This window comes from Coenobita brevimanus, chromosome 60 (assembly GCF_032717465.1).
Source record: "Coenobita brevimanus isolate Jiangsu-jjx chromosome 60, ASM3271746v2, whole genome shotgun sequence".
Classification (NCBI taxonomy): Eukaryota; Metazoa; Arthropoda; class Malacostraca; order Decapoda; family Coenobitidae; genus Coenobita; species Coenobita brevimanus.
The window spans coordinates 2,917,397-2,940,212 of NC_137013.1; the positions used below are offsets into that span (position 1 = coordinate 2,917,397).

Here is a 22,816-nt window from a genome sequence, read left to right on the forward strand (position 1 = left end):
AGTGTTTTGTGTCATTTTTAGGTAAGCTACTTAATCAGGACAGTATTATGTGATTAATAAACCCCAGTCCCTGCTTTTATGTAATCTCACTTAGGCAACATTAGGTTGGAGCGGCTTTGACCAGCGGGCGTGCATTTGCTTTTACAGTGTATTGTTACCACCTAGTGTAGAAAATGGTCTGCTGGGCTAGAAGACTCCAATTGGCTTGTCACTCTGTGTAAAAACCCAGAAGGTAACACTGCATCAAGTGGGTAGATGAAGGCCGTCCCCACCTACCTTATATATAAATAAATAACTAAAACATCTATCTGCATTCTTCTTCTTCTGCTACTGTTGCCGCTGCTACTGTTGCTACTGCTACTGCTGCTGCTGCAACTGCTGCTGCTGCTGCTTCTGCTGCAACTACTTTTGCTGCTGCTGCTGCTAGTCTTGCTGAAGACGATCATACAGAGTTATCGAGTATCTCAGTGACTAAATTATGTTATGTTCATTTCTTCCAGGTTTTTGCTGCTGTCTGCTGAATCCCTTAGCAGATTTTAGAGGAGAAAGGAATGGTTCTGAATGAAATGGTATTCCTTAGTAAGCTGAAAATACCAAGGCAATACTGACGCTGAATAGGTCTGGGCGGCTTCCCTCTCCACCTCATAATTTGTATCTTCCTTTAGAGGTCTTGTCTAGGCTTGCCCTCCCCTCATGAGACTCACTGATTTCTCTCAGCAGCTCTTTTAATATCTGTGTTGCGTACGGCTGTTTTTATTTTATTTCCGCTAGCCTCAGACAATTTCAAGTAGCTCTGGAATACGCTCCACCATCACTAGGGATAATTAAAGGACTCGATATATTAATTACTGAGTATAGTATCAGTGCGCTCAGAGTTACTAATCCTTCTTATTCTTTTTTGCATAATAGAGAGTTGTATCATTATGTTTTTGTCAATAATCTTGGAACATTCCGTTATGAAATTTATATCTGTATAGCACTCTGATACTCGTCCAAATAGTAAAAATGCAGTTTCTGTATTCCATGTTTAGGAACAAATCTCTCTCCGCAGAATGAAGGAAACATTGCATTCACCTAAAACAGTCGTAAATCAACAGAGGAAAGGTAAATAGGGTGCACTTTGACTGTGACCATAAACTACTGGTTAGAAAGTTCTGTCCCTGACATTGAGGCAACAGGGGAAGGATTGCGTGAAGAGGGAAGTAAAAACCAGTTGTCAGGTTGCGGGATAGGTTGGGTGGGCCGGTCTGACCAAGGTATATAAGGCAAGCAGAGCCGGACTGTGGTGGTAACACACTGTTGCAGCTGCCACCACAACAACCACACCAAATATGCTTGTTAAGGTACTAACCAGTCTGATATGGAGCACAGTTTAAAGAAGTCAGAATTTTTCAAGCCTTTGTTTCAGTCCATAACAATGTATATTATTTATAAATTTTTTTAATTTTGATGAACATAATTTGCAGACTTCGGAGACCATTTTACTAATATTATTGTATATATCATTTCATGTTTAATTGTAGTGTTCATGGTAACTTAATTGTTGAGATCTTTGCTTTATTCTTGCTTAATAAATCAGGAGTGGAAGCGAAGATATTCAAGCCCTTAAAGAGCAGAGTTTAATATGAATATTTTATTCTAGCGACCACAACACGATTTCAAATTATCAAAATGAAGGAAACCTATACCTTGTAAAAGTCTTTCTGCTTTCAGTTAATACTGGTTTTCCTCATGTATTATATACTTACATGAAACATTCTCTTCCAGCTCAGTTGTCACCAGGCGCGACCACTGTTTATCTGTTATTACAGTGGTGTTTTGCATGCTTATTTTTGACTACCACCCTTTCAGTACCTTCATTAATGATTTGGTTACCTATTCTTATTGCTTTATTCATTCACCAGTAAGTATTCAATTACTTTATTATGCATCCACCTAAATGTCCTTGCATTTGTGTTCAGTTTTATTGTACATAAAACAAATTTCCAATTTATTGGTTCATTGGTTTATTCATAGCTAATACTTTACGAACAAATAAAAAATCCATCTTTCTATATAAACATGTAAAAATTAAATACAGCAGGTGTAAAATTCTTTAAAAATCACCAGTAGAAGTGGGATAAAATCCTTATATATATATATATATATATATATATAGCAATTTTGCACACGTTTTACCTGGAGATTTCTCTAAGCGTGGCACTTATGGAAAAATGCCAAAAGTAAAAGTTCAGGCCACCAGGTGGTGCCATAAGCTGATATAGCTTGAAAGTAAAAAAAAATAAAAATCACCGGTAAAAGTAAGATAAAATCCTTAATTGTGGACCAAATCTGCTCAGATCTTAACTGGAGATTCCTCTGAGCTTGGCACGTACGGAAAAATATTAGTCAAAAATTCAGGCCACCAAATGCGGCAATGTGTTTATGTATTTTGAAAGCTGGCAAAAAATTCCTACAAAATCACTCTTAGGAGTGGGAAAAATCCTTATTTATGAATCAGTATTTTTTAGAATTTGACTTTTAAATTGTCAAAAAGGGAAACTTTAGGAAAAATTGAAAACTTTGACCGCTTGGTTGCGCAGAAGTTGATTTGAGGATATGAGATGGCAAAAACTTTTAAAGACAATCATTTAAAAAAGTTAAATAAATTAATGAATCAATCTTCCACAGAGTATCACTGGAGATTACTCCTCTTTGCTTGGCGTAGAAGGGACATTTTGAAAGGTAGAAAACTGATAAATTTAAGGTTACTTTCCTTTCAAGAAATGATGCCTTAGAATTTATCCACAGTAGCAATTATTACGATCACAGTCGCAATTTGTTCATGACATTCATCTTTATGAAATGAATTTTATTTGTTAATATTTCAAGTCAAGTGAAGGCGTCCAAGGGATGGAACTCTGGTCATTTGAGCGAGGTGGCCATCATCCTGACAACTGAACACACACATATTTTTCAAGACCAGGTGGTGGTCACCTTGCTCTGGTGACCAGCGTTCCACCCCATGGACGCCTTCACTTGATGACAGAGCTAATATTTTTCACTCCAATATCTGAATGAATTAGGAGAAACCTAGAATATACTAAACAGCTAATAAAATTTAGTTGTCTATTTATCTGTCTAACAAACAGTGCTGTCCTCATATCATTTTGTTACCATTTAGTTATTATCTTTTTGCAGATTTCCTTTCTCACCCATTTCATCTTTTGTCTGCATCTTCTGCTCATTTTGTCTCTAGCTTCAACTCCGTTTCAACGATAGTCCACCTATTTCTGTTCTGTGAAAGGCAGCCTGTTAGTGGAAGAATAATATACACTTTTGGAACAGTTGTATGCATAGCAAATTAGGCAGGAATTGGAGTGTCTTCAGTTTCTTCATTTTCAACTATGTTGATTGCATTTACTTGTTTCGTCTGTTCCCTATCCAAGAAACTGTTTTCCTTTCATGCAATGCTTAGTGATATGCTCTCCATCCCTCACACAGCACTCCTAATTTTACTTTTTAAGAACTGTTTTGGTTCATTTAACTTTGTTTGTAGTAAAGGAGGTGAATTAAAATTTTTTAGTTTTCGTTATTAGGGATTGATGCAAATATATTTCTGAAAAGATCTTTGTCCACTCATAACTTCATATTCGTGCTGCAATAATGTAGAGCATCAGTAGAATCATGTGGTTACTAATTCACACACACACACACACACACACACACACACACACACACACACACACTGAGAGATCAAATGTAAAAAAAAAAAATAGTGCAGGTACTTAAAATGGTGGTGTTTGCATCTGATAAAATTTCAGGTAACACTGGCCCTGTTGTTGTTGGCTGGGGTGGTGATGGTTTCGGCAGACCAGAGACCATCCTTCAGTTACCGCCTACCAAGGGTGAGCCATTAGTACTATTGCCATTTTATAATACATTCCGTTCGAAAATGTTTAGATCATTCACATATCCAATGTGAATCAATATTTTTTTCTTTAGGACATTTACTGGTGCTAAAGAGAGTTATTTATGCTAGACAGTTCTAATAAATCTTGTTTAAATTTCATAATTTTGAAACTAACAGGTGTGCGAGTCGCTTTTTTTTTTTTTTTTTTTTTTCTTCTGACCCAAACAATTTTTCAGGAAGTTTCCAGGAAACATTCTGAGGACGAAGAAGGAGGGGGTGATGAGGGCGAGGAGGGCGAAGAAAATGAGGGAGATGAAGATGAAGGAGGTGATGAGGGTGGTGAGGGTTATGGCTCGTATGGATCAAGCGAGGCCAAGTACAGCTTCGAGTGGTCAGTGGAGGACGACTCTTCCGAGAACTACTTTGGCCACCAGGAGTCCCGCGACGGCGACCAAACTGAGGGGTCGTACTACGTGCAGCTGCCCGACGGTCGCCTCATGACCGTAACCTACCACGTGGACGGATACTCCGGCTTCGTTCCCGAGGTCACGTTTGAGGGCGAGGCCGAGTACCCGTCACAGGAAGACTCGGACGAGTCTGAGGAAGACTCAGATGAGTCCGGGGAGGGGTATAGATACTACTCACGTTAGCTGGTTTTGGTGAAATAGTTTTTGTAGCCAATAATCTATGTGCTAGTATCTTTCTTTCACTATCTTTTTATCTACGTCTCCGTGATCTACAGGTCGACTTTTCTTCAGTCACATTGCTTCCATTCCATCATCGTTATTTTTCCATCGCTTTCTGAACATACCTTTCCATCCCTTGTCCCATCTTTCGCATCATCTCATACCTGACGTGTGTGTGTGTGTGTGTGTGTGTGTGTGTGTTTAACCAAGGCTGCCCATGTCCTCAACCACTCTTAGGGTTGTGTCTTTTAAATATCACCACCAACTAGTGAGGTAATTGTGCAAGGATTTGGTGACCAGCAGAATGAATGTATACTCATCCCATCCGTGGCCTACTGGGTGTTGGTGGCTCTGTACAGTAAACTCAGTGGACATAAGTATATTATGACACTCATTTTATGTCATTATGTATGGATGTAAATAGAAGTGAATTATATCTATTTTATTAATGCGATGTGAGGTTATGTATGTATCTTATGAGTAATGTAAATGCAGTGCACTACTATCAAAATAAGGTACAATAATAAAAAAGAGATTCTTTGTTTTGGTTTACGTATACCTTTTGCCTCATGCATCGTCCTGCAAGGAGTAAAAAGGCTCCTAAGCATTTCTGTTCCATTCTGTAATGATCTTTAAGAAAAATTTGTATTGTATGCTACTTCAACGGGTTCAGAGTCTAGGCCTTTTTTAGGTGTGGGTGAACAGTTATAATGTTGCGGTGGTACTTCTATCTATCTATCTATCTATTGCCAGACGCCATAATCCCTTACGGGGTGGCTCTGAGTTATCTGTTTCACAGGGAGGGGCACTAACCCTGCACCAACCCACTTGACACGTAAGGAGCACGTGTGGTTTGGTTATATGGTTACCACCCAGCGTTGTAAATGGTTTCTTGGCTTACAGGAAACCATTTGGTTTGTCACTCAATGTAAAGCCATCTGTAACGGAAAGAAAATCAATAAGTAGTGACAGGAAAGATAGGAGAAATAGGAAGAGAGGAGGACAGGCACAGAAAAAGAATGATAAAGGCTAAGGAAGAAATAGGCAGCACTACATCAAGTGAGTGGATGATGGTCGCCACCACCTACCACAAATTGATAATGAATATTCAAATCACAATGAATCCATGGGTGTCGGGAAAAGATGGGATTATTTGGAGTTGTGATGGGGGTGGAGAGAGATAATGAGAGCATACTTTGTGAATGTAGGTGCTGTAGAAGTAATAGTTTGGATTTAATTCCATAATTTCCTGGAACAACAAAAATAAGAACAAGACTCGCATTGCTCTCATTAGCCTGGCGTCCTGCGACACAGACAATATTAAATTTACATCGTTTTAGTCTGTCACCGTTTGGATTTGTATCACAAAAAGGCATAGACGAGCACATTTACTCCGCCTGCTTTTCCTTTAAAAATCTGTTTTTAATACATCAACATACTCTTCTGCCACATTTTGCCGTTTCCTTTCCTCATTTCCCTGCAAATCTGCTACATTCACGAACAGAAGGAAAACAGTTTAGAAATACTGTCTCTATACATCAGGTACTTGTATTTTCTCCCATTCATCTCAGACACCTTTGTTGTTTCAGTCTAAGCAAAGAAATCTTGGGGTGCAGCCAACAGCTTGAATGTGATTTTCTCGCATTCTCTAACATTTTTCTTTATTAGTATTTTCTTAATACGTTCGTGAAGTTTTATGTTGGCAGTGTTGTCTGTACAAGTATCATCTAGAAAATGTTAAGTTACATTTACACCATGCTCTCGAATTTCTCTCATGTAAACCGACATTCCAACTGAATCAAATATTTTCTCAAAATCAAGAAGTACCATGCATCTAGATTTCTTTTGTTCTAACGTTTTCTCAGCCACTGCGTTAATGAATTGTTTATGGTCTGTTGTAGAGTAACTACCACGAAATCTGGCTTGATCTGTTGGCCAATATGCGTCTTCAGGATGATTCGTAGAAATTTTTGTGAATAATTTATATAGAACAGGTAGAATAATTATTGGACGGTGGCTTTTATTTATTTATTTTATTTTTTTTCACGTCACCGTTTTTGTGAAGCAGATAAGAATTACTATTTTCATCACTGGGGTACTTTCACTTTAAAGCATTCATTAAACAGTTTCCCTAGCTACTTTAATGCAAAATCACCTGCACCATTAATAGGATCGATGGTAAGACCATCATCACCTTTCTTGCCCATCTCCAATCCTCTCCGAATTTTCTCTTTCTGATCTGTTGCTGGGAATCACTCTGCCCAAAATTTCTCTGCCCCAGCAGACCTTTTGATCATGCTGTTGCTGTTGAATGGTTTTTGCACAAAAATCTTTTTCTGCTTTCTTTTTATAAGAAGCCTTTTTTTTTTTTTTTTTTTTCATACTCCATTCCTTGAAGATTATTTTTCCCCATGTTATACTTTGAGATCTCTTCTTTCTTCTTGCTGCCAATGGTTTTCTTCACTTCAACTACTGCAGTTGCCTCAGTAACTTGTCCCCCTTTTTCATGTTACCTTGTAAATTCTGTTTTTCTTTTTCTTTATTTATTTTTTTTAAGAATGTTTCTTACCGCCTAATTCTAAAGCTGAATCGCTTACTATATGCATTAAGTTTTGTTTATGTCTGTGTCTATATCTGTTTCATTCATTAACTGTAAAAATTATTCCGAACAAACAGATTAAACTTTGCTCACACCTACAGTGTTTGTTTGTTTCCCTGGGATCAGCTACTTCATCGCTTTCTTCTGAAATTTAGTATTACCTGACATCACCATTTTATGGACACATTATGGTCAGTGCAGTTACAGTCATCTCTACCGGTAATCATTTGTCAATGATGGAATTAATTCTTTATATATTGATAGGCTGGTTACTGTTAGATGATGACAAGCATGTCATATGCAAGTAAAGAGTGTAGCCTTCACTTACGTATATGCAGTCGTCAAATTCTTTTCCATTCACCCCTCTCAAAACTTGTTAGTACCTAACAAATATAATTTCTAGCGATGGATACTTAGCCTATTCCGTATGGCGACGTCTCTTGTATATTGTCTTTGCAGTATCAGGATAGCTTTATTCACCTCGAGGGAAACCTCGAACTGGAAAGTTTAGATATAGTTTTAATTAGTCCCGGGAAAAAGATCCTATAAAAGTTTGATAAAATCGACCAAGACTATCCTGATTAGGGTGAAAAAGACGTCTCTGTGTAGTCTTGACTTCATTGTTCTAAAGCTGGATTCGGTTAATAAGCTTGACCTGTATGGCAACCTTCACCTGTCCAGCCGGCGTGGCAGTCACACTTTTATACCCTCCCATATTACGCCACAACCAGTGCTCACCCTGCATCTGGTTTTGCCTACACAAGAACGCAGTGGGTGATCCATTGGGGTGGGGGAGGGGGCAGGCAGTTTGCATTCCACCCTTTGCTTCACCTATGCTGAATTTTTTCATGCAAAACAAATGCATAATTATATAAAAATAACGATACATTTTTTTTCCCATTGTCTCTGTATGGATTCCTCATTATCGATGAAGCTTTGTTGTTACGGTTTTATAATGAACAGTTAATTTAAGTATTATCGTTTTTTTTTGCACTGAATGCATTGCCGTCCTTAGTGTAAACAAAAATGAAAAAAAGTTTAGGGCCCCCCTCTTGTAAGAAGTTCAGTGACCACCATGAAGTATGGAAAAAATGGAAACTGGCAAAGCAACGTTGAAGGAAATACAGAACACAAATGTTATGTGGTGTCCATAGTATCAATGAATTTCTAATTGGATGGAGATAAGAGAGAGAGAAAGAAAACAAATTGATAGAAACTGAGTTACTTGGACGATGTATTCAAAAAATTTGTTTTTCACTCCTGATATTTGCAAATGATACCGTGCTGCTTTTAGGTACTGAAACTGTCTACCAAAATAGGCTCGCAGTCGATGGGCATTAAGTCCAGGTCTTTTTCTCTTCCCTTCTCCCCAGTGTTCATGCCTCGACGTCTTTCTGTATCATCAGTAAATAATAAGTAACTAATCATCGTTGCCATGATAAGAGACTGACGCGATTTACTCCCATAATGTTCTTATATCCCTTTTACTATGATACAAAATAGCACCTTCATCTAAATATTTTCCATGAGAACAGGATGACAACAATTTTGACGAAGGTCATAACAAACAAAATGAGCTTAAAGTGCTCGATGGATAAACTTCATCAAAAATCTGTGGAAAATGAACCACGTAAGTATATTACATTCTAAAACACACACACACACACACACACACACACACACACACACACTTAAATTTATGTCAGGAAAAGGTGATGACTGTGTACTTTGAATGTTAACAAAAACTGTTGGTTAGAAAGTTGTGCCCCTGACATTGAAGTAACTAGGGAAGGATTGCGTGAAGGGAGTAGCAAAAACCGGTTGTCAAGTTGCAGGGCAGGTTGGGCTTGCCGGCCTGGTCAAGGTATATAATGCAAGCATAGCCGGGTTGTGGGGGTCACTCATTATAGCAGCTGCCACCACAACGGACATGCTTATTAAGGTATCAATCAGACTGATATAGAATACCGCATACAGAAGTAAAAACGTCTGTAATATTAGATCTGCAATATCATACTTTATTAATAACGTAGCATTTATCCTTGAAACAGCTTCCTAACAACAGAAGCAAGTACTGTAGAATCTAATGGAAAAAACAAATGTCATACTCTTTATCGTCACATATTCATCCAGTGAGTTCTCGCGTTCACCAAACCAAATGAGTTGCTTGAAATGCGTTGTCAAAAGCACACTGAACATTGCAGCACCTTATTGCATATCGCAGTTTTAATTAACATTATATTTCCATACCTTCTCGGACTCTAAACTGTACACATTTAACACACTATTAGGCTCCAGTTTCTCTTTTGTTGTTGGGGCACGAAGGATATAACAGTGTGTACCTTTCATTATAGTTATTGATCGATTTATTATATTCCTTTTCATTGTGATTCCCTATTAATCATGAGGTTACTAACTCTTCCTTACACAGTTCATGTGCAGCATCTCAACACAGTTCCTTAATCATAGTTTCGTGTTGTAGCACCACATTTGTTTAGTCAAGTTTCACACACACACACACACACACACACACACACACACACACACATTGGCGCAGATTTAATTTGCTTAATGGGTCTGGTCTGAGAGTAATGAGTACACAGTGGCGCTCATTTTAAAAGAGTAGATTGATACGTCGGATCAAATTACATTTTCTTATTTATATTTTCTGCAACTTCAGCTTTCCTATAAGTGAAATAACATGAATCAATATTGCAGGTAACACTGGCTCTGCTGTTGTTGGCTGGGGTGGTGATGGTGTCGGCAGACCGGAGGCCATCCTTCGGTTACCGCTTGCCAAGGGTGAGCCATTAGTATTTTTTAAGACAAAGACGGTATTTTAATCTAACTTTAGAATTTCCTTTGAAGGTCTCATGTACATATATTTCTTACTCAAAAAACAAATAGGTCGCAGCGAAAGACAAATATATGGTTTCACGGGCAGATCTGCAATCTTCAAACAATATAAAAATGGGCTTCTAAGTGAGGTAAATATAGATATCGGAGGAACGTTTTCAATTTCATTTTCTAACCCAAGCAAAATTTCAGGGTACTTCTAGGAACAATGCTGAGGACGAAGAAGGCGGGGCTGATGAGGGTGAGGAGGGCGAAGAAAATGAGGGAGATGAAGATGAAGGAGGTGATGAGGGTGGTGAGGGCTATGGCTCGTATGGATCAAGCGAGGCCAAGTACAGCTTCGAGTGGTCGGTGGAGGACGACTCTTCCGAGAACCACTTTGGCCACCAGGAGTCCCGCGACGGCGACCAAACTGAGGGGTCGTACTACGTGCAGCTGCCCGACGGTCGCCTCATGACCGTAACCTACTACGTGGACGGATACTCCGGCTTCGTTCCCGAGGTCACGTTCGAGGGCGAGGCCGAGTACCCGTCACAGGAATCCTACGAAGCTGAGGAAGACTCGGACGAGTCCGGGGAAGGGTATAGGTACGACTCACGCTAGCTGGATTTAATGCAATAATTTTTGTAATCAATAATTTGTAAAGGTCTAGCTGTATGTGCTAGTATCTATCTATCTATCTCTGTTTATCTCTCCGTGATGTACAGATTTACTTATCTTCAGTCACACTGCTTCCATTCCATCATCGTTATTTTCCATCGCTTTCTTTATATACCTTTTCATCCATAGTCCCATCTGTATCACCTCATACCTGATATGTGTGTGTGTGTGTGTGTGTGTGTGTGTGTGTGTGTGTGTGTGTGTTTAACCAAGGCTGCCCAGGTCCTCAACTCTTCTTAGGGTTGTGTCTTTTAAATATCACCACCAACTAGTGAGGTAATTGTGCAAGGCTTTGGTGACCCGCAATATGAATGTATACTCATCCCATCCGTGGCCTACTGGGTGTTGGTGGTTCTGTACAGTAAACTCAGTGGACATAGGTATATTATGACACTCATTTATGTCATTATGTATGAGCGAAAATAGAAGTGAATTATGTCTATTTTGTTAATGCAGTGTAAGGTTATGTATATATTGTGTGATTAATGAAAATGCAGTGCACTACTATTAAAATAAGGTAAAATAAAATAAGAAAGTAATATATATATATATTTTTTTGTATACGTATACCTTTTGTCTCATGGATCGTCCTGGAAGGAGTAAAAAGGCTCCTAATCCTTTCTGTTCCATGCAGTAATGATATTTAGGTTCACACCTCCCCAACCACCACTTCATATTGTATGGTACTTCACCTCAGTCAGAGTCTAGGCTTTTATCGGGTGTGGGTGAGGAGTTATAATGTTGATGCGGTATTTCTGATAATGAATATTCTAATCACAGATAATCCATGGGTGTAGGGAAAAATAGAATGGTTTGGATTTGTGATGGAGGTTGAGAGAGGTAATGAGAGCATACTTTGTGAATGCAGTTGCTGTGGAAGTAATAATTTGAGTGTAATTTCAGAGTTTTCTGGAACAACAGAAATAAGAACAAGTTTCGCTTTGCTTTCATTAGCCTGGCGTCTTGCGACACAGAGAATATCAAATTTACATCATTTTAGTTTGTTACAGTTAGGATTTGTAATATTATAAGTCACTAACACATACATTTACTCTACCAACTTTTTCTTTCAAAAACTGTTTTTCACTTATCATTCGTCTGCCGCATTTTGCGGTCTGCTTTCCTCATTTCCTTACAAAACTGCTACATTCACGAACAGAAGGAAAACTGTTCAGGTATACTTGCTTTCGGCATCAGAAACCTTTCGTAGTTTCTGATATTCATCTCAGACACCATTATTGTTTCAAAAAAAAAAAAAAAAACGGTGCGCAGCCAACAACTTGAATGTGATTGTGTCCCCCTGTGTAATACTTCCCTTTATTGGTGTTTTCTTATTATCTTTGTGAAGTTTTATGGTGGCAGTGTTGTCAATACCAGTATCATATAGTACATAAATAAGTTTCCTTTACACCATACCCTCGAATTACTCTCACTAAAACTGCTGTTCCAAATGAATCAAATATTTTTTAATAATCGAGAAATACCGAGCATCTAGATTTCTTTTATTCTGACGTTTTCTCGGCCACTTGGTTAATGAATTGATTATGGTCTTTTGTAAAGTAACAACCACGAAATCTGGCTTGGTCTGTTGGTCGATATGCATCTTCAGGTAGTGCAGGAGTAATATGATTTGTTGACATTTTTGTGAATAACTAGTACAGATCAGGCAGAAGAATTGTTGGGCGGTGGTTTGTATTTTTCTTTTTTTTTTTCACGTCGCTGTTTTTGTGAAGCAGAATAGAATACATATATATTTTTTCATTTCTGAGATACTTTCACTTTGAAGCATTTAGTAAACAGTTTCCCTAGTTTCTTTAATCCAAAATCACCTGCACCCTTAACAGGACTGATAGTGAGACCATCTTCACCTCCTGCGAGTTTTCTCTTTCTGATCTATTGCTGGGAATCAATCTGTCCATCATTTCTCTGCCCCAACAATCTCTTTGATCACGAGATTACTGCTTTAAGGTTTTTACATTAAATTCTATATCTGGTTTCTTTTTATAAGAAGCTTTTTTTTTTTTTTTTTTTGACGTACTCCATTCCCTGTAGAATATTTTTTTCCAATAATAAACTTTGAGATTTTTTCCTTTTTGTCGTTGCTGGAGGTTTTCCTTCCGTTCACCTACTGCAGTTGCCTCAGTACCTTGTCCCCACTTTTCATAAGTTGTTTCTGAGTTTCGTGATTTTTTTTTTTTTTTTCAAATTTCTTACATCTTCATTCTCAAGCTGATTTGCCTCCTATTTTCGTTAAGTTTTGATTAATTAATGTTTGTGTAAATAAGAGCTGTATTCATGAACTTAAAAAATTTATTCTGAACAAACAAATTAACCTTTGCTCATAGTTACAATGTTTGACTGTTTCCTAGAGATCAACTTCCCCATCTCACTGTTTTGAAATTTAGCATTACCAGACGTCACCATTTCATGGCCACTTCGTGGTCAGTGCAGTTACATTCTTCTCTGTACCGGTATTCATTTTTCAATGATGAAATCTAATTTTTTTCTTCAACAATTGATAAACTAGTTACTGTTAGGTGATGACAAGCACGTCATATGCAAGTAAAGAGTGTAGCCCACACATACAGCACATATATGCAGTCAGATCAAATTCTTGTCCATTCACCCCTTTCAAAATTTGTTAATAACTAACAAATAGCATTTCTAGCAATGGATACTAACTATTCTATATGGTGACATCGCTTGTATCTCGTCATTGCTAAATCAAGGCAACTTATTCACCTTGAGGGAAACTTCGAAGTGGAAGGTTTAGGTACAGAGTTCATTAGTCTCACCAAAAAGATCCTACAAAAGTTTGGCAGAATCGACAAAGGCAGAATCGACAAAGGCAGAATCGACAAAGGCTATCCTTATTCAAAAGAAAAAGACGTCTCAGTGTTGTCTTGACTTTATTTCATGTTACAAAGCAGGATTTGGTTAATTTACCTGACCTGTATGGCAACCTTCACCTTCTGTCCAGCCAGCATGGCGGTCACACTCTCGCACCCTCCCATACAACGCCAACCCAGCGTCTGTATTTACCTCCTCAATAACGCAGTGGCGGATCCACTGGGGTGGGTTGAGGGCAGGCAGTTTGAACCCCACCCTTCCTTTCACCTATGCTGATTTTTATTTTTTTTCATGGAAAATAAATGAGTAATTATTATACAAAAATAGCAATACATTATATCCAGTTTCTGATTGTATGGATTCGTCATTATCGATGAAGCTTAGTTGTTACTATGTTATAATGAACTGTTAATTTAAGTATTATCACATTTTTTTTATATTGAATACATGGCCGTCTTTAATGTAGAAAAAGAAAAAAAAAGGAAAAAAAAAGTTTTGGATCCCGTCTTTAAAGAAACACTGTGACCACCCTAAAGTATGGAAAAAATGGAAACATATAAAGCAATGTTGAAGGAAATACCGAACTCAGAATGCTAGGTGGTGTCCTCAGTATTAATAAATTTCTACTTGGATGGGGATATAAGAGAGAGGAAGAAAGCAAAATAATGGAAACTGAGTTACTTAGAGGATGTATTTGTTCTTCACTTCTGATATTTGCAAATGATACTGCACTGCTTTTAGGTACTGAGTCTGTCTACCAAAATGGGCTGGCAGTCGATCAGCATTATTTCCTGGCCTTTTTCTCTTCCCTTCTGTATAGTGTTCATGCCTCGGTATCTTTCTGTATCATCAGTAACAAATAATGTAACTGATCATTGACGTCTTAACAAAAGACTGACGTATTTTGCTCCCTTAGTGTTTTTTTTTTTTATTTTTTTTATTTTTTTTATACTGATACAAAATAGCACCTTTCTCTATATATTTTCTGTGAGGACAAGAAGACATCAGTTTTGATAAATGTCATAATTTTACAAAATTGGCTATACAGTAAATGTGCGAGAGATAAACTTCATCAAAAATCTCTGCAAAATGAAGCACGTAAGTATATTATATTCTTAAAATAAAAACAACTCGTAAATTAATAAAAAAAAAAGTGAAGACTGTGTGCTTTGAACGTCAACATAAATTGCTGAGTAGAAAGTTGTGCCCCTGACATTGAAGTAACTAGGGAAGGATTGCGTGAAGGGAGTAGCAAAAACCGGTTGTCTGGTTGCGGGGCAGGTTGGGCGTGCCGGCCTGGTCAATGTATATAATGCAGGCATAGCCGGGCTGTGGGGGTCACACATTATAGCAGCTGCCACCACAGCGGACATGCTTATTAAGGTATCAACCAGACTGATAAAGAAGATCGTATACAGAAGAAAAATGTTTCCTTTTGTAATATTAGATCTGTTGTATTACACTTTATTAATGACGTAGCATTTATCCTTGAAACAGCTTCTTAACAACAAGAGGAAGTACTGTAAAATCTAATGGAAAAAATAAATGTCACATATTTATCCAGTGAATTTTCGCATTCACCAAACCAAATGAGTTGCTTAAAATGCGTTGTCAAAAGCACACTGAACATTGCAGCACCTTATTGCATATCGCAGTTTTAACTAACATTATATTTCCATACCTTCTCGGACTCTAAACTGTACACATTTAACACACTATTAGGCTCCAGTTTCTCTTTTGTTGTTGGGGCACGAAAGATAAAACAATGAGTAAATAACTTTCATGATAGTTACTGATGTATTTATTTTACTCTTTTTCATTGTGATTCCATGTTAATTATGAGGTTACTAAATCTTCCTCACACAGTCCATGTGCAGCATCTCAACACAGTTCCTTAATCAGTAGTTTCGTGTTGTAGTACCAACATTTGTTTAGACAAGTTTAGTAAGCACACACACACACACACACACACACACACACACATACACACACATTGGCGCAGATTTAATTTGCTTAATGGGTCTGGTCTGAGAGTAATGAGTACATAGTGGCGCTCATTTTAAAAGATTAGATTGGTACGTCGGATCAACTTACATTTTCTTATTTATATTTTCTGCAACTTCAGCTTTCCTATAAGTGAAATAACATGAATCAATATTGCAGGTAACACTGGTTCTGCTGTTGTTGGCTGGGGTGGTGATGGTGTCGGCAGACCGGAGGCCATCCTTCGGTTACCGCTTGCCAAGGGTGAGCCATTAGTATTTTTTAAGACAAAGACGGTATTTTAATCTAACTTTAGAATTTCCTTTGAAGGTCTCATGTACATATATTTCTTACTCAAAAAACAAATAGGTCGCAGCGAAAGACAAATATATGGTTTCACGGGCAGATCTGCATCTTCAAACAATATAAAAATGGGCTTCTAAATGAGGAAAATATAGATATCGGAGGAACGTTTTCATGTTCATTTTCTAACCCAAGCAAAATTTCAGGGTACTTCTAGGAACAATGCTGAGGACGAAGAAGGCGGGGCTGATGAGGGTGAGGAGGGCGAAGAAAATGAGGGAGATGAAGATGAAGGAGGTGATGAGGGTGGTGAGGGCTATGGCTCGTATGGATCAAGCGAGGCCAAGTACAGCTTCGAGTGGTCGGTGGAGGACGACTCTTCCGAGAACCACTTTGGCCACCAGGAGTCCCGCGACGGCGACCAAACTGAGGGGTCGTACTACGTGCAGCTGCCCGACGGTCGCTTCATGACCGTAACCTACTTCGTGGACGGATACTCCGGCTTCGTTCCCGAGGTCACGTTCGAGGGCGAGGCCGAATACCCGTCACAGGAAGACTCGGACGAGTCTGAGGAAGACTCAGACGAGTCACGATAGCTTGGTAAATGATTGACACTGATCACCAGTGTTTTCATCATTAATGATGTACAATCCATCCCTATTCATCCTCATCTCTTCCTTATGTACATAATTATCTTAGATTCTATTAACTCATCCATACATCAGGTTACTTATCAAATCATCTTCACCTACCGCATCTCTCACTTATCTTAATGCAAAAGGATAAGAATATTTTATTCAGAGAGCACATATCCTGTTCTGAAGAGTCCTCATATGCTGCAGTCTATATATATATATAGATATATATATATATATATATATATATATATATATATATATCACCTCTGAGCTTATAAGAATGTGGTAGTTGCATAAACACTTGAGTGCTTTCAGTATATACTTAATCTTACCTAACTAAATGTCTAGTATATGGTGATGTATATAATAAAACAAAAACGAATGTTCACATCGCATGCTCTGTTTGCTTGACCGTAAAATTATAATAGTTTGGGCCATTGTACAAATGTTTTGGGACTCCTGTAAAGATAGTATCTCATACGGACGTGTTTACTTGATAGGCTAATAAATAAAGCACAGATGTTTATACCATTATTATTTTTTTCATTTTGCATGTTATTGCTATGACCGTAGGCTACTCTACAGGAACAAAATTTAAGCAAAGAGAACATATTTTAAAACCCTCAGTACGAGTATTTCTTATTTTTATGGCTTCTTACGTATAACTATATTTAGCTCATGACAGACTGCTTCGAATGTAAGGTATAGGGGTCTGGATCAGGGTGTTAAATAAACATAATGTTACCTTGCTGTTTGGCACTATGCATAGTCGTGCAGTAGCCTTAATCTTAACAATTGCACGAGCAAGTAGTGGAGCCCAATCGTGTCCCACACAGCAAAACCTGGGTTCCTGTGGAAATGTTCAAGCCGTCACTAATCAAGTGCTGTGGCCTGGTATGGAAAAGTGGCGCAGGTGTTATGTGTTTTTCGTCCAGTCAGAGCTGACGGTAACACTTCCCATAACTAGTCACTTACACATACACTGAACCCCATTTTATTGGGTCTCTGGAAGTACAGCTTTCTAAATTTTGGGCAGAGCCATCATCACTCTCTCCCTCTCACCGAGAAGTCTGGTCTTGCAATATTGCCACCACTATGGAAACTTCTCAACGTCTCCAGCGTTGTACCAACCCTCCAACCTTGACCCGCACCTCCCGTACCTTTAATTCAAACCTCTTCCTCCTTCACAATGTCCTGTACATTTAGGACCTTCACACCCATTCTGACCCGATCAGGTATATTCAGGTCCGTCATTGTCACTTTGTATAGTTACCTCTGTTTTTTTTTTTTTTTTTTTTTTTCTCCGGAGGTTTAAACATTGTACCGACCCTGTTCACCGTAACTTAGTCCATTCAGGCAATTTTAAGTCAGTTCAGTCCCTATACATCCCAATCGGCCACTGTAGATCCTTAAAATATGGCACTTCATATCCACTGTCACGGGGTTTTTATAATATCACGGTGTTTTTAAAATAAATGCTTAAATATTTTTTAATTGATATTAATATTCAATAATATTAAAGAGCAGGGACAATGATTGTCTTGCTAAATCGAGCAACGATTCTCTAAGAACGAGAATTTATAAACTTTCTCAACAGTACACAGCAGAGACTAATTACTCACAAATGCTGAATTAGTACTGTTAGCCTCTGGAGAAAGTTACTTCACCCCTGACAATAAATAACTAATACTAATATCAGGTTCTTGCCGATGCTTAACTCCTAGAAGGCACAACGGATTTTAAGTTTAATACAAGACTGGTCTAAGTACCAGTTATGAATAGCAAAACGTCTATGCAAGCTAGGAGCTATGTGGGAAATAAGCTTAATTATGGAGAAATGAAACAAGATTTTACTTTACATTAAGCTCAAGAAAAAGAACTGTTAAATTTATTGATTACAAAAAATTAAATTTAACGTTACAATTCAAATCAAATCAATGAGACCGCACTCACTCACTCACGCAATAGCTAAATACTTACGCCTAGGAAAAACACCTTAATTAAACTCTTAAGACTAGGGAAATACAAGAAGGAAATACTATAGTCGATGAATGCTTTGTATCACCAAGGTGGGAGTACTGGAGACTGTGATCTTGTGGAGCTTGGGTGCTAGCTGACCTCTCCTCTCACACTTCTGGAGCACAGGACCTCTCTCCGTCAAAGCAACAGCTAGACTGAATAAGTCGTGGGAAAAGGGGGGGAGCAATAGGTCGCATTTTCTAACGGTCGAGGCAAGCAGGGGCGAACAATAAAGAAACAATAGTATCGCTCAGTACAGCATTTAGTGACGTGCATTAAATCGGTCACTTTTGAAAACGGTGACGAATGTTTTGAAAAGTATACCCCGAAATGGAGAGAGAAATGGTTAACTGAGCGATACACAGTGAGTTTTCCACTAATAGTTCGTGGCTTCTCACAAAAGGGGAATGTCGCGAATTTGATTCGTGACATCCACTGTGGACAAGTTACCTTAATTTAGGTAATCCAGATTTATAAAAAAAAAAAGTAGGTCAAAATACGTACAGTCGAGTTCATTAATGCCAGTTCATGTCCATTTATTATCAATACGAGTATTATCAGCGTCATCTCCAACCACTTGCTCCCTCTTTGGTATCCAGCCTGACAGTGGATGGCATTGACAGAAGTGTCTTTAGGCTACATGACCCTGGCATTCTTCACTCACTCTTACAATTATGCATTCCCCTCTTCATATCTGTATTAACTGCTCACTCTCTTGTTCCAAACGATTTTTTTTTTTTTTTTTTTTTTTTTATCTTCCAGCATTACCGTCAGTCTCATTTACAAAGAAATCCTTTCTGTATTTTTAGAACACACTACATACTATTTCAGTGTATTTTTTTCCATCTAGCAATGACCACGTTTATTCCCGTAGCCCCTTCGTCCGTTAGGAATTTCTCGTAAATTTACATGCTGTTTAAATCATGCTTTTGTCCACAACTGTTGAAAATTTATCCGGGGGTGTAGTAGTTATAACGTCCCAGGCGGAGTGATACCTACCTTGATGATGAACAACCTGAATCCAAGATGTTTTCTATGTACAGTACATAGTGTGATTATTCAGAAACCTACTACCTCTCCAAGTGGTCCACAAATTATTCAAGAATCAACGGATGAATATGAAACATACTGGACTCATCACTGCTGACAAACTTTTGTTTTCCCGTAGTGCAGTACGGCAGAAACCGTTTTCATTATGCTCAACGGGAATAAACCAGACTACGTTATTCGACGTGGCCTTATGTCTCTCTACAGTTACTGCAGCCCTCACTTGGATTCCTTTGAATTCCAGGACAACAATGTAGCTGACAGTTCTAGTAGCGCAACAGATTATGATGGCAAAAAGTTGAAGGGTAAACGGCAGCCAATCTCGCTCGCGGGTATTCTAGCTGTCTTCTAACCTGAATCCCCACTTTAAGGTATCAGTCAGTATAACTTATACTTGGACTGACCAGGGAACCATCACACTTCCAAGGCAACAATTCTACTGTCTGATCAGTCACATCTCAAAGGCTCGCAAATCATAGCGTCAGTCTGTCTAAGCATACTGGTAAAGACATAAAGCTTGTTTTTGTTTCACCACAGAATTCAAAACCTCATAGTTTCTCGCCTGCTCCAGACACCACCACACCACCAGCCAGATACTGAAAGAGCACGGCGTCTGAGATCGTTCATCGACGCCACCTGCCTCCGTCGTCTCCAAGGCATGTTGCTGAAGAATCCTCTGGAGAGTCTTATGCTGTCCGATGAAGAAGTCCGTGTAGAAGCCATCACACTGAACATTTGATTTTCACACGCACACCAGTACTAGCCCTCCCCTTGGCCTGCTATCACTCTCAGGCCTTCCAAAAATCCCCAGTACACTGAATACTTGCAGCACTCACACTGGTATACTACCCACATCATAACTGTATACATATACGGTATATTCACCCAGTTACTTAATCATCTGATACCCTGGGAACTCTTCTTCAGAGAAACTCCCACTTACAGAACTATATACCTTTACATCTATTGTCTCCATGCCCCTGTATTTATTGTATGAATACACCTATCTATATGTTTCCCCAGTGTTTATAGAACCAGCAAAATCATTTCAAAATTCACATGGCTTAGGTTTCACATCTGCATGAAAGTGTCGGAATGATCACATACTCATGCAAAGAACTTTTGTCCTGAATAACCATCTTCCTCTTCAAAGTATTGCCAAATTCAAAACTACTTTTCTACCTTTAACTGATTTCCCAATTTTTCTTACTTTCAATTTTACCACGCTTGGACAACGCAGCTCCCATACATCAAAAGCCAATTGCCTCCTTGAGCAATTGGCCATATATTCTCAAACCGACTGAAGTTAATAAACACGTTTATTTATTGTCTTGAATGAGCATGATTACTGGTGGGGCTCTCGAGACTTAGGTAACTAAACAGCTCTGCACAGTGCACAGCAAAATTATAGTTTTATTTATGCTTATGTAGTAGTTTCGGTCATAAAAACCTCTTCTGAGCCAGGCAAAATCATAATGAAAAAGAGGAAGAACTGAACGACCTTTAAAGTGATTCTTTTTGCTTAAACTCCTCTTATCCAGAAGAGCCTGCGGTCACAACAACAATAAACAAATATACTAGATGTGTGTTACCACGGTGGGGTTCCGAAAACGAAGTCTGTTATGGTCCATAGGCATGTGTAGCGGATTCTTTATTATGTGCTAATCTCTGGTTTTACCGGATAATCTTTGAGCCAATAAAAATTTAATTTGCATCTCTTCTTGCCACTTTTCCCTTCCAACCAACCTTCCTACCGTCTTATTTTCTTACCTATCGTACTCCCTACCTACATATCTACCTGCCAGCCTACTTCCCTACCTACTTTCCTTTCTACCTATCAACCTACCTGTCTATCTACCTCCCTGCCTGTCTACTTCCTGCCTACCTGCATCAACTTTTTGAGCTAACCACATAGGCGCATATTTAACGGTCTTTATGAGTTGCTAATACCTGGATGACCGTATCAGAATTTTAAGGATTTAAATTACGACATTTGAATGCCCTCTCCCACGATACCAGTTTCATGGCAAACCTCCTGTAAATAAAAGGGTTTGCTCTGCGGCCTTGGCCTCTTTGGTCAGTGTGTCCTTGAGGATGACCTGAGCGTGTTAGTCACTAATACGAGGGCACACCATCAGCGTGCGAGGATTAAAATGACACCTCAGTGATCAAATCCGTCTATAACTGTGTCTTGTCGAGTGCAAATCAACGAACGTACAGACGAAATTCTCATTTGGACTTAGCCGCCCAAGGCTATCAACTTCAACTTCGGGAAAGAAAATCGCGATATAACCAACTGAAACGTTTATAAGCATATCAGGTAAACTTAGTATGATATGATAATATATTTTACAAGTTCTTTTGTGGGGTTCAAGTCCCACAGCACTTTCCGAACTGGCCAACATTATATGACACAGTTAACTGCACAGTCCAGCAAACAAAGTGATTGTGTACATTGTTTCTTCATCCATCGTTATTTTGAATATCACCAAGTTCTAGACAATGAATTGGCTGTGATTAGGAATTGCAGAGAGCGTAGGTAGCTGCTGAGAGAAGCAACTTGTTATTTTGCCTCACATTGGTACAACATGTGCTGAATGTGGCGAAATATGTGAGGAACATAGAAATAGGATATAAGAAGACTGAATGAGAACACATTCTTCTTCATTTAAGGTGAAATTGATATGTAGCAGATGCGGCATGTGATAAAAATGTTGATGAATAAACCGACGTATAAATAAGGCAGTGGAACCTATGAAAATCAGATAATTTATGAATAGATGAATAATTAATGTGAATGGATCATATCAACACATGAAGCACAGTTTGGGGAAAAATAACTGACTAATGTCAAATATCGTAACCAGTTATCATGAGTAATACCCCTACGACCCCTCCCCAGACTCGTCTGCTTCTTCCTCAGGCTCGTAGGATTCCTGTGACGGGTACTCGGCCTCGCCCTCGAACGTGACCTCGGGAATGAAGCCGGAGTATCCGTCCACGTGGTAGGTTACGGTCATGAGGCGACCGTCGGGCAGCTGCACGTAGTACGACCCCTCAGTTTGGTCGCCGTCACGGGACTCCTGGTGGCCAAAGTAGTTCTCGGAAGAGTCGTCCTCCACCGACCACTCGAAGCTGTACTTGGCCTCGCTTGATCCATACAAGCCATAGCCCTCACCACCCTCATCACCTCCTTCATCTTCATCCCTCATTTTTTTTCTCCTTCTTCGCCCCCTGACGTTCCCTGAAGTATTGTGAGTTTTAGGTCAGAAAAGTGTCTATT

General features: G+C 38.8%; 4 protein-coding genes across 4 annotated transcripts; 3 read left to right on the forward strand and 1 right to left on the reverse strand.

The window, feature by feature from the left end:
• Positions 1 to 3,772: 3,772 nt before the first annotated feature.
• LOC145403103 (uncharacterized) lies at positions 3,773 to 4,542 on the forward strand. The gene is made up of 2 exons (XM_080274933.1): positions 3,773 to 3,898; positions 4,129 to 4,542. Exons 1-2 carry the CDS (start codon positions 3,773 to 3,775, stop codon positions 4,540 to 4,542), a joined length of 540 nt encoding a protein of 179 aa, XP_080131059.1.
• Positions 4,543 to 8,798: 4,256 nt separating this feature from the next.
• LOC145403104 (uncharacterized) lies at positions 8,799 to 10,636 on the forward strand. The gene is made up of 3 exons (XM_080274934.1): positions 8,799 to 8,807; positions 9,896 to 9,979; positions 10,226 to 10,636. The coding sequence occupies exons 1-3, from the start codon at positions 8,799 to 8,801 to the stop codon at positions 10,634 to 10,636; spliced, it is 504 nt and encodes a 167-aa protein (XP_080131060.1).
• A 3,996-nt stretch (positions 10,637 to 14,632) lies between these two features.
• On the forward strand, positions 14,633 to 16,425 carry LOC145403105 (uncharacterized). Its single transcript, XM_080274935.1, has 3 exons — positions 14,633 to 14,641; positions 15,707 to 15,790; positions 16,036 to 16,425. Exons 1-3 carry the CDS (start codon positions 14,633 to 14,635, stop codon positions 16,423 to 16,425), a joined length of 483 nt encoding a protein of 160 aa, XP_080131061.1.
• Positions 16,426 to 22,418: 5,993 nt separating this feature from the next.
• On the reverse strand, positions 22,419 to 22,745 carry LOC145403106 (pro-resilin-like). The gene has a single exon (XM_080274936.1). The coding sequence runs from the start codon at positions 22,743 to 22,745 to the stop codon at positions 22,419 to 22,421; it is 327 nt and encodes a 108-aa protein (XP_080131062.1).
• Positions 22,746 to 22,816: the final 71 nt, after the last annotated feature.